The 15,994-nt window shown below is 46.4% G+C and overlaps 1 protein-coding gene across 1 annotated transcript; it reads left to right on the forward strand.

Moving 5' to 3' along the window:
- Nucleotides 1–2,623: 2,623 nt before the first annotated feature.
- On the forward strand, nt 2,624–15,022 carry LOC129328793 (zinc finger protein CKR1-like). The gene is made up of 3 exons (XM_054978069.1): nt 2,624–2,709; nt 2,980–3,103; nt 10,997–15,022. The coding sequence occupies exons 2-3, from the start codon at nt 3,016–3,018 to the stop codon at nt 12,484–12,486; spliced, it is 1,578 nt and encodes a 525-aa protein (XP_054834044.1). The 5' UTR covers nt 2,624–2,709; nt 2,980–3,015; the 3' UTR covers nt 12,487–15,022.
- Nucleotides 15,023–15,994: the final 972 nt, after the last annotated feature.

Here is a 15,994-nt window from a genome sequence, read left to right on the forward strand (position 1 = left end):
CAGTTAGGCAATTTTAGACTCTGGACTTAATGGTCCTTTGCACATAACCCCCCCTCCCCCCAGTTTAAATGCTAAGAGCTGAAAGAACATTTAGCAAGCTTGTTCCATCCCACCCTGCTGTCTCCACAGATAAATACAGGTAAGGTGTAACCTGATCCTATGCATATTTACTCAGAAGTAAGTCCCACTGTGTTCGATAGGGGTTATTCTAAAGCAAGTGTGCATAGGATTAAAAGCAGCCAAGAAACTGCAAAGAGAGATGGGGTCTCAGAGACTGGGGTGAAACCCGCTTTGGCTGTGACCAGTGGTAGAAGCTGCTGCTCTCCTTTGCTTGTGCTCCGCAGTATACATACAGCTCATACATAAACCTCTTGCTCTCTTTGACTATGGCTGGAAAGAAAATGCTGGACTAGATGGGTCGTTGGTCTCTTCCAGCACTGCTGCCCTCCCACCCCAGGAAACTAGGGTTGGATTGTATTCTATGTGTCAGCGGCAACAGAGTGGAGAGATGCACTTGCCAGAGTCTGGAATCGCTTTCTTGCACTTCTTCCTTCAAAATCTTTTCCTTTTAAAAGGAACACAAGGTTCTAGTCTAACAGTGTTCCTGTATTCAGAGGAGTTAGCCGTGTTAGTCTGTAGTAGCAAAATAGAAAAGAGTCCAGTAGCTCCTTTAAGACTAACCAGCTTTACTGTAGCATAAGCTTTCGAGAACCACAGTTCTCTTCTTCAGATGCATGTGTTCCTGTAGTGGCTGCTCTCTTCGCCAGATGCATGTGTTCCTGTAGTGGCTGCTATAATGAAGTTTCTGGAGAGTCTAGGGCTGAGACTTCAATGTTGCGTGTGTTCCCCTGTCCTGCTCTATTGTCCGAAGGCTTGTACCTCTCTGTCTTTGTGGGTTGAATAAAACTCAACAATTAAATCGTATTTTAAACTTTGTACAGGATTTTTTTAAAAAATGTAACATTGGTTGAATCCTGTTGGCAATCTTCATATGAAACGATCATCTTTTCAAAAGTAATTGTCTCAGAAAGTTGATATGAAAATCTGCAATGTAGAGACAAGGAAATACCAGGCTGTCTGTCAGCCGTAGTAGCGATTGGCATAAATTGCTTGCTAAACTATTTTCCTATTTACCTTCCTGTAATGAACATGTGAAGTTGCCTTACCCAAAGCCAAATCTCTCGAACCCAGTGTTGCCTTCTCTGAGTGGTAGCAGCTCTCAAAGGCTTTGGGTCAAAGTCTCTCAGCTTGGCTACTGGAATCTCTTAACCAGTGATGCTGAGTGCTCTGCAGATTAAAACTGTTCTAAATGTCTGAAGAAGATGCCACCGATCTAAGTTGGTGCCCTCAGCATTTATAAAGAGGTAGTTTTGGTGTCTGCTTTCTTCCCCCGAGCTGGCACTGCCAAGCCGAGTTCCCAGGTGGTAGCGGTGGGAAGTTCCTGTCAGCTTCATTCTGTTGCGCATCTCGGTTGATTTATTCTCCGCTGGAGCTCCCAGCGCTTCTAGTGAACCTGAAAGCGACCCCAACCAAGATGGAGGTGATGCCAGTATTAGGAAAGCTAATGTTCTAGGGGAGATTGTGCCACCAACTTTAGAATTCCCATCTAACAGTGCATCTTTCCTTGTTGATCCTATAAAGAGTTTAGGTTGCTTCCTGATCCAATATTGATGGAGAAGCTGGTGGCTAAGAGTTTTTTTTTCTAAAAAATGGTATTTGCTGTTGTTAGTATCAAACCAGAAGAGACAGTACATCCAGAGCCTTCAAGCATTTTTTGTTAAATAATAGGTATATGCTTCTACCCCCCTCCAGTTTATTGCAAGATGGTGTGTGGGAAGGTTAACCACCACACACCATTTCCCAACAGCTCTGTGAAGCTGCTATTTGCCGTGTTTGGGGGAACCTATAGGAGATCTCTGTGTTTGCCCCACAATCGTAATTTTGCTGAGCCATTTCAGGTCAGAGAAACAGTACAATGGAAAAAGGCTTCCACTCCAGTTGTGTGTGGATTTGAACTCGAGCTGTGCCTTGGTTCTTCAAAAACAGGCTTCTTGGGATCTTTGGACAGAACTGCCAGGGGTTGCATGTAGTCCAACTGTTTAGATATAAACAATGTCCCATTTTCACACTTTTTGGGTAGCACTCTGACTACTTGTTTCACAAATATCCAGTGTCTGTCTGTCACGAAGTCTCTTAACTATTTGGTAATTGTATGAACCAGTTAGAACATGACCTTCCGTATGCCAAATTGTCTGTGGTGTGCTGAACCACCCTTATGAGGACAGGGAACCTATTTAAACGTCTGGCGTACTGCAGAGGTTGCAAAACTGTTTTTGCTAAATCCTTTGCAGAGGCCTTGAATCGAATTCTCTGCTTGCACATTTAATCTGCTCCTGCTTAGTAGCTTTCTGAAAATGATTGGGGGAAAAAATCTTTCTCGAGCTCGTGGATTTTGACAAGCCTGAAGCTTCTAAGGGAGGCCACTGTTGTCTTCACTTTCCATGTGTTTCAGTTCATGCCATTGGAAGAAACTGGATGAATTTTTGCAGCATTTGGCTGGCAGATTATTTGGAGGGAGAGGTCTGGTATAGAACAGAATTTCTTTTTGCAAGGCCAAGGACGCCAAGAATACGGAGAAGAAAACACATTGGAGCTTGCTGTTGGATGTTGGATCCGCCTTGAGTCTCAGAAAGGCGGACTATAAATGACGTAAATAAATAATGTTCATTTTTGGCTCGCAACCATGAGGTCCAGAAAGTTGTGTGTGTGTGTGTGTGGGGGTATTGTTTCTGGGTGGAATGCTAGGTTTCTCAGAATTTTTATAGCCTGTTTCTCAATAAGAGTTTTGGAGTGTTTGTGGCCCCCTATAGAGGACCACTTCTTAGCTATGAGTTGTGTGAGCGGTCCACATGTAATTTGCCCTTTGGATGGTCCAGTGCAATCCCATATATTGAGTGTGATTACTTTGCTATTTCCTAGGTGTTGGTGGGCTTCTGAGGAAACTGTTGTCCAGCCATGGAGCCATGGGTATATCTGGACCCACGCCAGAGGGCCCTGTATCGCGATGTCATGCAGGAGAGCTACGAGACGCTGATGTCTCTTGGTATGCATTTCCATCTTCTTTCCACTTTGTGCTTTGCTCCTTTTGCACGGTTTCTCCTTGTTGGGCCTAAGACAGGTGAACGAATCTTCTTCCCCCGAATAAACACTAAAGTCATAAGACCTAAGAGGCAGGAGCTCTCTGTTTGTACTTGCCTCTGGAGAAGCAGAATGAATCTGCCAGGGAGAAGTGGCAAGAGGGACTTCTGCAGCTTCTCTCCTTCTCAGACGCTGTCCCCTGTACACGGTGGAGGATTTTGGAGAGTGGATGGCCTACCATCACTTGCCATGGGCCTTGTGGAAATGATGTGGGGGGGGGGGGGCTGTGTGGCTTCTGCAAAGTCAGTGGGAAGACTGACCATCCCCGTTGGGTCAATTTTTCTGCAATTCATGGTGGGATTCAGGACTGGTACTTGCAGCTAGGGGAGGGAGCTTTTTCCACTGGTGTTGTAGCAAGTGGATTTGTGGAGCCCTGGGAATATTAAAAGTCTCACTGATTTTTAGTAACGGTCCTCATGTACTGAAAATTTACTTTAAAAAAACCCTTTATTGCATGGATTAATGGTGTTGTCATATACGTTGTGGGAGGGGTGAGCTGAAAGGTAGCCGCTCTCCTAAGCCTACTTAGTGAATTTATGGGAGGTGAAATTTGAATTGGCAGTTTCCAAGGTTATCGCTCGTACTTTCTCCCTACACAACGCTACATTTGCTCTTAGTGTTAATGTTCAGTTTTGCAGGTACCACAGTAGTTGAGAGCCTGGATGGAAATAATGAGCAGGATCAAGATTTGGAGAAGAATTTTAGGTACTTCTGTGCCACCACACAGGTGTTTTTCTCCACCGTGGCTGCTTTACAGCAATGCTGTTTTAGGGAGAATATGTTTGATGTCTTCCTCTAATTTCATCCTTCTATGTTTCTCCCCACTTTGTCACAATCTTTGCCAAACCTGGTATGGTACGAGCTTTTTGGAACTATTGGATGCTGTGTAAATGGGAAAATGTGCATTTTTACAGGTCCTGCCCTCATGGTTGCCATTTTCCCCTGTGCCAGTGGTGTGTTTTTCCAGGTAGTTTAAAAAATAATCCACATATCACTGAAGCATTATGTAACAATTTATTGTTGCAAAGTACTGGCTGTTACTTTTTTAAAGAAGTCTGTACTTTGTAGCCTTTTTTTGTTCAGTTGATAAGAAAAGTACAGGCTGCATATTTCCTCTTATAACTCTTCTACAAAAAGGGAGAGAAATGTGATTTTTCTTTAAAAAGCTGGGAATCAATAGATAGTACTATGGAAAATAGCACTATAGAAATTTAACAATTCTTGATTTTTTTTTTGGTAAAATCTGGTACCCTTGTTGCCCTGGTGTATGGGGGAAGTGGTGATCATGGGGAAATGAGGCAAGAAAAGTGCAGGGAAATGTGTGTTATGTGGATGCTCTGTGAATGCCTCTGCATTTAGAAAAACAACAAGAACTACACACAGTCTCTGTATGGAAGCAGCCTCTGTCTGGAATTTTCCTGGTTTGGTTTCTGATATTGACCACAGTCTGAAGAACCTGTCATTCATGCGGAAGGCACTTTATGCAACATTCCACCCTAGGATACACATTCTAAAGAAGCTGCTATCCAAGCAGCGGCAAAACCTGTTGAGCAGATCACACAAATCCACATTTGCACATTTCCTCTGCCTAATAATATAAGCTTGTCTTGCGGCAAAGCACATAGGAATCTGCCGCAATTGTTCCCGCTACATCGGTGTTGTGTACTCCTATGGTTTTCAGTTCATGGATCTGATCCTTGGGTGGGTACTGGAATCCCATCCGCTGCTGGGTTGCAAACCCTTATAGAGCTGCCAGTTTTTTTGGTGCTGTGTTTTGTAGGGACTTAACGCTCTAGTGTGCGTACATAAAGAGTGAGGGTGGCATACGCCCTGCCTCACCTTGCACGGGATGGCAAGGTAATTAAAGTGGTGGGAGAGGATTCCATTAGTGCAGGCTGGTTTTGATTACCCCTCCCCCCCACACTCTGCCTTCTCTTTGTTCTGTTGAACGCAGCCTGGCTAAGTCTCACTATTTAGCCCTCTCAGTGCACATGCTTGTGGCATGGGATCTCTGCAGAAAGTTGACCTTTTGGAGGGAAAAGGGTGTTCTGCGTGGCAAGTATAAGAGAGGAGCGTTAGGTGTCTGGTGGAAAGTATCCAGGCTGTAAGGCAAGCAAGAACTTCTGCAGCTGCCTCTCTCTGTGTAATTTGCCTGTGCTTGCATGCTGCTCACTACAGTATGTTTCCTGTTTCTGGACCTCTTGGTTGGCTGTCCATGGTTGTGTCCTTGACACCAGTCAAGTTATAACTCTGGTTCCTCCTCTTCCTGTCATGGAGCTTTGCTGTCATGGCCTTGTATCTCAGAGGGTCCAAAGCAGCTAACTGGAAGAGTAAAGGCATATCCTGTGAAAAGGCATGTCCTGGGTCTAGAGAGGGTGAAGACTGCAGGTCTGCAGTCCAGTGTAGTGCTAGGTTTTAATTTAGTAATTTTTAATGCTTTGGGTTTTTTGATGGTTTCATTTTGTGAGCTGCCTCAGTTAGGTTCCCTGGAAAGGCAGCATAAAACTTGGCTTAATAAGTAGGTACTGTAACTGTCAGCAATCTTGTAGGATCACAGGCAGATGATGATCTTTCCTGACTTCTCCTGTGTGGGAACCTCTAACTGGAGGTGCTGGTGTGTTAAAAACTGAGGCCTGTGTCACTGGGCCAAAGCATACAATGAGATGTCTTGAGGCCTTAATATAGTGCCCATATTTCCTTCTCCTGATTAATGGGATGGGAGGTAATTCCACTTCTCTTCTCCTTGGGTATGTTGCCCCCCAGTGGCAGAATGGGAAACACTGATCATCCGATGGCATGAGGAAGGTGCCACACTGCACCTCAGGGAGAAACATTAAAACAATGTTATTTATTTAATGTATGTCATTTATAGTCTGCCTTTCTCACTGAGACTCAAGGTGGATTACACAGTGTGAGCTGCTGGGTGAGATCAGTGAATTCATCAAGTCCAATATCCTGTTTCATGCAGTGGCCCAACAGGGCATACAGAACGAGGCCTTCCCTTGAAGATGCCTCCTGACACTGGAATTCAGAGGTTCTGTCATGATACTTTGAGGCCAAACCCTTTCTGTAGCTTCTGTGAACCTCCTGAGGCATCTGGTTGCCCCCTTCTGGGAGACAAACTACTGAGCTAGGCAGCTAAGGACCTTCTTGAAGTGTTCTGTGAGAGAAATAGTTCCAGAGGTCAGTTGCAGAAAGTGAATGTACCACTGGCATTCTGTTTTCTACGAAAGGTGAAGTTGGTTAGAGTGTTGGACTAGAGTAGAATCTGGAGGACCCAGGTTTTAGTCTACCTTGGGACACTTGCTGGGTGACCTTGGGTGACTGGTCAGGCACTCTCAGCCTAACCCTACCTCGTGTGGTTGAGAATAAAATGGAGACGAGGAGGAGAATGATGTACGCCACTCTGGGTCCCTGTTGGGCAGAAAATGGGTTTTTAAAGAAATAAATAAAAGCCCCATTCCTGCTTCCTTTGATTGGAAATGTTCCTCGAGTTGTGTGTGAAATCTCCCCACTGCCCATGCTTGAGGCAGTAGAAAAATGGAAGAGTCCAGTAGCGTTTATAAGACTAACAATTTGTGGTAGGGTATGAGCTTTCATGAGTTACAGCTCACTTCTTCAGATACCCATATACCCGTATCTGAAGAAGTGAGCTGTGACTCATGAAAGCTCATACGCTACCACAAATTTTGTTAGTCTTATAGGTGCTACTGGACTCTTGATCTTTTCTACTACTACGGACAGACTAACACAGCTACAGACTAACACATCTTGATCCACACTTGAGGGTTTTTCTTCTTTTACACTTCCACAATCAAAGGGGACTGCCCTGCAGGGTCCCTGTCTTGTTCTGGGCTCTGTTCACACCAGGGCAGATCTCCAACGGTATGAACTAGTGTGCCTTTGAAAACATCATGGTGTCCTTCAAGCTGCAGCCATTTCTTCAGAGGACTGTCATATATAGTCAGTATTTAGCCCTTTTGAATCCGCTGCTTGAGCTCAACTTTGTTTGGAATGTGCCAGTCTGTATTTCTCATTAACAAATTGATAGACTCATACAAATAATGAAAGCCATTAATTCTTGACACAAACTGGTGTTACATGGCAGCAATGAAACTTGGCATTATTTGCTTTTCCTGCTCAGTCTTTTACCGCATTACCTTTGTGTCACCATTACAACAGCCTTGTCAGGTAGGCTAGAACTAGCCCCACATTGCAGGTGGGGCAGGAGGTTTGAAGCACAGCCTATGGTCACTTAGCAAGCTTGTGGTATAGGCAGGATTATACTGAGGGGCCCTCCTGGTTCACTGCTGGCTCCGTTGCTATTGATTATTTATACCTTGCTTTTCTTCCCAATGGGGCCAAAAGTGGTTTACAACATCATTCTCCCCTCCTCTGCTCTTATTCTCATGACAGCCATATGAAGTAGGTTTGGATCAGAGTGACTGGCATAAGGTCACCTGTGAGCTTCTATGTCTGAGTATGGATTTGAACTTGGATCTCTTGGGTCCTAGTCTAGCATTCCAATCACTATACCATACTGGGTTTTCAGCTCTCAGCATCAAATATTCAAGCCATTGGCCACTTAGGAATAGTAATCTAGTTCATGAAAATTTAAGGAATTTTTTTAAAAAGAAGCTACTGCAATCTACCCCTTTCAGAAAGCAGTTTAAATCTATATTGAAAACCTATATTTTGTATTATGGCTAACATTCTAAAAGAAGCCAATTAATTAACTTTATACTCCAGCTTTTCTCCCCAATGAGTACCCAAAGCAGCTTACAACATTTTCCTCCCTTTTATCCTCGTAACAACCCTGTGAGGCTGAGACAGTGTGATTGGTCCAAGGTCGTCCAGCAAGTTTCCATGACAGTGTGAAGATTTGAACCTGGGTTTCCCAGTTCCTAGTCCAGCCCTTTAACCACTACACCACACTGTCAATATGTAAAAAGACAAATTCTAAGGAAGCAAAACGTGGATCACTTAAAACTCCACAGGACACTGTTGCTTACAAACTTAGTGAATGCCTTCTGTAACAGAAGGTGGTAACTACTGTGTAATTTGTTATGGCCAAATGAAATCTGCTGCACCAAAGAAATTCCTCTCTGTTAGACAACAGACACACTTTAAACGCAACTATTGACTTATGCAAAACCAGACCTTGGCTCTAGGCAAGTCTGCTTTGTACAAAGAGCTCATTTGACTATCTTCAAAGCGTTCAAGAACTTTGTGAACTTTCCAGAAGGTCACACAGCGCTTGAGGCCACTTAGTTTGGCTTCCTGTTACTGTAGGAGTCAGGGCTGCTCTATGCACCTTGTAAGTTCCAGACTTTTGTAGCTTCCTTTTCCCAGGAAGAATTTGACACCTGGGTTCTGAGATTAGCCCTTGAGGGCAAAGCTGTATATAAGCATTTGAGCCCTCATTTTCCTCCTTGAAAGAAGAGCTGTATTTTTCTTGCATGCATGTAGTGAGGAGCTCTTAAGAAAAAAAGTTGGAAGCTCTTGGCTACTGCCTTATCAGAATTTTTTGATTTCCCACTTAGTCCCAGATAGAGATGGGCACGAAGTAGAAAAACACTGAACCATGTGGTTTGTCAAATTTCACAAACCACAAACTTTCACGAACCTGCCCCTGGTTTGCGAACTGGTTCATTTGGTTCATGAAAACATCACATCCAGGGCAGAAAATCATCACTTCTGGGTCAGCAGAAGGTCACTTCTGGACCAGCAGAAGTTCACTTCCTGGTCAGCAGAAGGTCTGCAGGAAGTACGTCCCCTGTTGCCTAGGAGACTGATTGATTGGCACCAGGCTGTCTGCAGCGATGAACCAAAAAACAAACCAAATGAACCAGCCTAAAGTTCATGGTGGTTCGTCAGAAATGGGATCTAACGAACCGCTGGTTCGTGAACCACGAGCCAGCCTGGTTTGTGCTTAATTTTGGTTCGTATTTTGGTTTGTGCTCATTTCTAGTCCCAGAGAGACCATTGGGCTTTCAAAGAGGATCTTCTTAGGCTTAGGAGAAGGCAACCTGCACTTTCCACGGGTTCTATTTTGTTGTCTAAAACTTTTATTTGATTAAAAGGAAATTGTTTTCTGTTAAAACCCAGTTCGCTTTTGAGTCCAGTAGCACCTTAACATGGCTACCCGCCTGAAACCAGTAGGCTTGGTTTTCTTTAAATTTAATGAAACATTTTAAATACTTCCTGCCTTCTGCTGTGCCTTGAGGGGGGTACTCTTTCAAAGTCGCACCCACCAATCTGGTAGCCATTTCCTGCCAACAAATGGTCCTTATCGTTCACTTTTTGTCTCTGGCAAGCAGAGGAGGGTGGGGAAAGGCAGAGCAGAGTTGTATGATGGCAGAGGCAAAGGCAAGGAGCAGAGCTTCTGCCTGCAGCCTCTACAACCCCCCCCCCCCCGAGGTCCGTGTGGAAAGAAGAGGATGTGATGGCAGGATGTGTGTGTGCACGCTTTGGATGTTGGAAGGTAGGCTCTTCTTTCCTGTAACTGCATTACTTCCTTGAAGATGGCCTTCCCCCTCTTCAGTCACTTTAGGCCCACCTTATCTACAATCTTATTTCTCCTTCTCTGTCCCAGTGAGGGTCACTTCTACTTGCCATTTACCTTTCCATCCCCTCCACGGCATTTCTTTCCCTCTGCCTTCCCCACCCTATCAGAAAACCTACCCCACTCTTTCTTCCTATGTTTTAGTCTGACCTCTGTTTGCTCCCCTTAATTTACTTTTTAAAAAATCACAATTTCTTGTAGGGATTGAAAATGGGCAACTTGTTTACTCTTTGGGAGGCTGCCTAGCTCAGTATTGTCTGTTCCGTCTAGCAGTGGCTCTTCAAGGGGGCTGAGCCTGAAACTTTCTGAGGTGAAAGTCATGTTCTCTACCATGCAGCAGGTTCTCTCCAAAGTTCTGTGGCATGAATTGAACTCTAGGATCTCTTGCACCCAAAAAGAGAATATAGCCTCTAGATTGATAAGCCTGATGTTTTGGTTAGGTTAAGATGGGGTGCAGTGTTGACCATCAGTACTTTGGGGTGGGGGTGCTGATCTGCATAGGAATGTAAGAGGAGCCATGTTGGATCAAACAAATGCTCTGTTTAGTCCATCATAGCATCTGGTTTCCAGCAGGGGGGCAGTCAGATGCTACGGGGAGCCCCCAAGCAGGGCCCACAGACAACAGCTGGCACTTTAAGAGGCATTTTTCTATATTGGCTGTTAAAGCCAATGATAGACTTATCCTGGCATTAATCTGTCCAGCCCTTTTTAAAAAAAACAATCTAATGAAGTGGTCAGTGACACATTGCATAGCAGCAAATCCATCATAGGCCATGGGAATTCTTGCCTTAAGCTTGCTCTTTCCCCCCTCTTTTAGCCATCCCGTTCTACTTCTCCTGGCTTCTTTTTTATTAATGGTCTTAAAATAACGTGATGTTGCCAAAAAGACACGCCCCCCCCCCCAAGCAAAACAAGCCCTGTATTTTTAGTTACATCGTTTATACCTTCCTTTCTCCATAATGGATACCCAAAGCAGCTTACGTCATTCTTCTCTCCTCAATTTTATCCTCACCACAGCCCTGTGAGGTAGGCTAGGTTGAGAACTTGTGTCAGGCCCAAGGTCATTCAGCAGGCTTCCATGGTAGATTAGGTAATCGAACCCGAGTCACCTAAATCCTAGTCTTATCACTCTAGCCACTGCACCATGCTGGCTCACATGCAGGTTGCAATTTTAGAGAGGGTGGGTCCCTTTTTTGTATCTTAAGTTGGTAACCTTTTTTCCCCCTTTCTCAGCTGCAGACAAATTGCTGAACAGCAGTAATAATGATGAAGAGGAGGAGGAAGAGGAGGAAGATGAAGAGGAGGACGAAGGTCCTGAGGAGTTGCGACCAGGCACATCTCAAAGCACCCCCAAGCAAGTCAAACCTTTAGCAAGTCGGGCCAGTCCGAAGCAACAGAAAATACCCGCTGTGGTTAAGAAGCAGGACAAGGCCACCCAGCGGGGCCACGCACTGAAGAAAAGCCTCGAGAGTCGATGCTCAGACTGTACCAAGAGCCTGAACCCCCCCACTGGCAGGGGCCGGCAGAAAAGTGAGGCCAATGCTGCTCGAGAGAAGCCTTTCCAGTGTACAGACTGTGGGAAAAGCTTCATCTGGAGCTCACACCTGGAGCGCCACCGGAGAATGCATACTGGGGAGAAACCCTTCAAATGCCTCAACTGTGGGGAAGCCTATAGCCAGAACTTCCACCTCTTGCAACACCGGTGCTCCCAACTGATTGAGAAGCCCTTCAAGTGCCAGGACTGTGGCAAACGATTTGCCCAAAGCTCTGCCTTGGAGAACCATCGCAAGGGCCACACGGCGGAGAAGCCCCACAAATGTACCGACTGTGGGAAGTGTTTCATCTGGGCCTCCCACCTGGAGAGACACCGCCGAGTGCATACTGGAGAGCGGCCTTTCAAATGTCCCGAGTGTGGGGAGACTTACAGTCAGAGTGCGCATCTGGCCAAGCACCGGCGCAACCACATGGGGGAGCGGCCTTATAACTGCCCGGCCTGTTGGAGGAGCTATGCGCAGATCTCAGAACTGGAGGAACACAAGAAAACCCACTTGGGCTGTGAGGACTGTGGGAAGGTCTTCCGCAGCAGACAGACCTTGATGCGGCACCAGCGAGGGCACCGTCGTGAGCGCACTCACCTTTGCGAAGAGTGTGGGAAAGGGTTTGTGTGGGCCTCCCACCTGGAGCGCCACCGTAGGGTGCATACCGGGGAGCGCCCTTTCCCTTGCCCCACCTGCGGGGAGAAGTTTGCCCAGAAAGTTCATCTCCTTCAGCACAACAAGACGCACTCACATGCGCGTCCCTATAAGTGCGGGGACTGTGACAAGCGCTTTGGGGACAGTTCGGCTTTTCTGGCCCATCAGCGAGGTCATGCCATGGAGAAGAACCACAAGTGCCAGTACTGTGGGAAAAGTTTTGCTTGGAGCTCTCACCTCGAGAGGCATCAAAGAATCCACACAGGGGAGAAGCCCTTCAAATGTCCTGATTGCCCTGAGCACTTCAGCCAGACCTCCCAGCTCTTCAAACATCAGCGCATCCATCTGGGCAAGAGGCCCTATAAGTGCAGTGAGTGTGGCCGTAGCTTTGGCACCACTCTGGAACTCCTCATTCACCAGCGGACCCACATGGGTGGCAAGCCCTACAGGTGCTCTAGCTGTGGGAAGGGGTTCACCCGCCGGGCCAACCTCTTGAAGCATCAACGGTGTCATGTAAAGGAGTCCCCATAGGAGGTATCCAGCCTGGCCTAGGGAATGAATTATCCCATAGTAATAATCTAAAAACCACACAATCAAAGTCCCTTTTTTTTGGTATGTTCTGTTTATGGGGAAGCTCCCATACTTACCCACCTCTCGCAACAGCACTGGATAAAACCTGCACGTGGTTGAGGATTCTTTGCGGAAACACCCTATACAGATGAGGAGGTCTTCTAAATGCCTTGATGGTTAGATGTGGCTGACACATCACATTTTTGAAAAGCTATCTAGGTGACAGTGACCCTGTGCATTGGGAACTGATTCCGATTTAGTGTCTAGAGAATCCATATGGATGACTTATTCACATTTTTTTTCTTTGACACTGTACATATATACCCTCATTTTGGGAAAAAGCTTTACTGATCATCCCTTTATTACACATTGGGAGAACCTGCCTGGATTAGACCAACTCCTTCCTCCTTTTCCTTCATCGTTTTTAACCCTCGATATTAAAGCTTTAACAAACGCCGAGGACTGACCTCCAGACCTTAAATGCCTGACTGAGGTGGACTCGAACTTTACTAGATGGTTAAGGAATCCACATTGGGGGGGGGGGGAATGAAACCATGTAGGCCTCTTGAATGTGGAGAGAAGAAAGCTTTACTGACTTATTCACCTCAAAGAATCTGAACGTTGGAGGTCCTGTGCAAATCCCCTGAGCAGGGATGCTGAATTGCATTGAGAGAGTCTCACAGGGTGGTGCGGCGCCGAAGCTGCAGCAATAGCTAGCCACACTCTGTGCTTCATCTAGCAACGCCGTAGATGAATGGGGAATTTCGGTTGGTTTCTTGTGGCTCTGGGAGTCTCAGCTGCTCGGTACAGTTTGCAAGGTGATTTGGAGAGTAGGAGTTCCTATGTCTTTTTCTTGAACTGGAAGAGCTGGAGACACTGTGCCCATCTAAGCCTCTGCTGTATAGACTGGGAGGTTGGGCCCGTAAGCCCCTCTTCAGCTGGGCAGCGCGCTTGGTGCTCTTATCCCTTGACTGGGGTTTTTCATTTGGTCAGAGGCGTGGGTGTGTAATGGGACGATCTGATTACCAAGGAAATGGAGATGCCGATGTGAAGAAAGCCACCTGGGTTTGGGGCAGAGGATACCAAGGGTGCCATGTAGTTAGGGATAGAAAACGGGAGAGGCTCAAGGAGGGATTGAGCTTTTGGAATGGGGAAGCAGTTAGTCTGTGCTTCCGGGGGAGGAGGAGGGCAGCACAGGGTTGGAAGGTCAGATCTGGAACATGAAGAATGTTAAGCTCCTAGTCCCCATGTTTCGTGTGTGTAGTGGCAGCACTGGGTTTCAAAACCAGCCCTGCACTAGCCTTTGTGTTTAAAAACAAAAATCAGTTTCTGAGTGACGGCATCATCTGTATTGGTGCCTAAACAACCAGGCATTTGGGATTTTGGGGGTGTGTGGCTTTAAAGAATCGAGGAAAGGAAGAGTTTTTTTTTAAAAGGGGAGATCTGCCTTTGCTGTGCTTTCCTTTTTCATTTTTTTGGGATGGAGGGTGACTGGAGTATGAGGGTTAAAGAAACAGATCGCAAGTCTTACCTAGAGAAAGGCAGACTAGTGATGCAACTGAAGGCAGCTAAAATCTTTCATTTGCTGGGATTGGAAATAGGGACTCCTGTTTTGCAGCGTAGGGCTAACCTATGGGATTCACTGCTGTAATCCCGGGGTGGGGGGTGGGCAGTAGCGGCTGGCTGACAGCTTGACTCAGCTCTGCAGGGTGGTGCAGACAGTGCTGGGGTGGGAAGGGGGGCAGGTGAGTGATGACTACTGACCATGATTGCTCGGTGCGTGAGGGAGAGGAGCAGAACTTGGGTTACCAGCAAAGAAACCTCCCCTTTAAGTTCTTGATGGGCTGCAATAAGGGTCCGGGAGAAGGATCTCTGACCGCTACGACTGTTGAACTGACTGATCTGGCTACTGTGCCCTCCCCACCCCTCCCTTCCCCTCCTAACACCTACCTCAGAATCCTGCTTCCAGGATGCCGGACTGAAAGAGGCAATCCCTCCCTTCCCCCGGGCTTCCCTGGCTTGCAGGAAGAACCCTCCTCCTCCTCCTCCTCCTCCTCCTCTTTCACCTGCTGCTGCACCCACAGGCTTCAGATCCACCCTGCCCTCTTGCCCCACAGCAAGTCAGTCGGCAGCTGCCTGTTAGGGAAGCCTTGCTCTCTGGCCTCCTCTGGCGTTGGGTGCTCCGCTTCTGTCGCTGTGTCTGCCTCTGTGTTTCACAACCAGCCCCTCTGCCTGTTCCACCCGTTCTTTAGCAGAGGCGTATTTTACTTTATCGCTTTTTGAGAGTACCTGTTTTGAAACAACATGTTTCGCTTTTGTTTTTTCTCCTTTTTATCCAAAGCGAGTATTGTGGTTTGTTTTTTTTCCTGTTTAGGGTTCTCTTTCTTCCCGCCCTTTCCCTGAAATGACCTATAGAGAGAAAGTTTCTAAGCTTTGATTTCTTTGTTGTTGGTTAGGAGTAATAAAGTTAAATAAAGAAAACCTTGTAGTGTGTGCACATCTGGTTTACTTGCTGTGTATGGAAATGGAAGTATATGTGTTACGATCTCTGGGCCAGATTACATCCTATGGTTTTTGCACACAGGAGGCACGGGGTAGCCTCTGTCCAAAGTGTGTACAAGTGGGATTACAGCATTGGGGTCAACAAAGCTTCAGCCTGCCCCCTTTTCTGTACCATTTGCCTGACCCAGAACAGTGCCAGGGGCCGCATGTGTAGCTCATTCATACACTCCTCAGGGCTGTCAAGCATGAGGAAATTGCACTGGCTAAAGGGCTAATGCCACAGTTGCTTTGGAAATGAATTCCCATGCACCTGCTCTGTGACTGTCCAAGGCAGGGTGGGGTATTCCATGTTAAAAGAAATGAGTGATTTGGCCCTTATGTCTGTGCCTGTTGGCCTTCTGAATCTTACGTGGTTCTCACAGGCTGGGTAGAAAAGAGAAAGCAGGGGCTATGGGAATGCCTCCTCTGTTCCTCCCCCTTACTCTTTACCTCTAGAGAGTGTAGATGGCAGTGTTGATGGCTTGGTTTTGACCATAGAAAGGCCAGTAATGTTTTTGGTGAAAATGTGCCACTCTGTTGCAGATCTTCATGTATATCCTGCCTTTCCCCATATGGCTCAAGACAATTTACAGTTCCAACGATGAAGCATATCCCCAAACAGTAACCCCCCCTTTGTCCCTGCTGAAGCAAATGTCTGCAGCTTAAACCCCATGCAAAGCCCTTGCAAATAAAATAACTTGCAGTGCCTCTCTCACTTTCTCAGGCATCTCATTCCTCGGTGCTATAGAGAAGGAACAATGCCGGTCTTTAGTGGGGAAAGAGGTAGAAGAATGCAGAGTTGGTTTACAGGGACATGAGAGCAGCTGCAGTGACTGTCGGAATTGTTCTACATCAGTCCTTTCAGCCCCTGCTCATGCCACATACAGATGGGCGTAAAGGGGAGTGGGAGTGTGTGAGCCTCATGCGA

The sequence above is a fragment of the Eublepharis macularius genome, chromosome 4 (assembly GCF_028583425.1).
Source record: "Eublepharis macularius isolate TG4126 chromosome 4, MPM_Emac_v1.0, whole genome shotgun sequence".
Taxonomy (NCBI): Eukaryota; Metazoa; Chordata; class Lepidosauria; order Squamata; family Eublepharidae; genus Eublepharis; species Eublepharis macularius.

Bases quoted from the DNA above. Each gene is read 5' to 3' on its own strand.
- LOC129328793 (XM_054978069.1), top strand. From the start codon at position 3,016: ATGGAGCCATGGGTATATCTGGACCCACGCCAGAGGGCCCTGTATCGC. The intron at 3,104-10,996 runs GTATGCATTTCC...CCCCTTTCTCAG, and splicing joins CGAGACGCTGATGTCTCTTG to CTGCAGACAAATTGCTGAAC.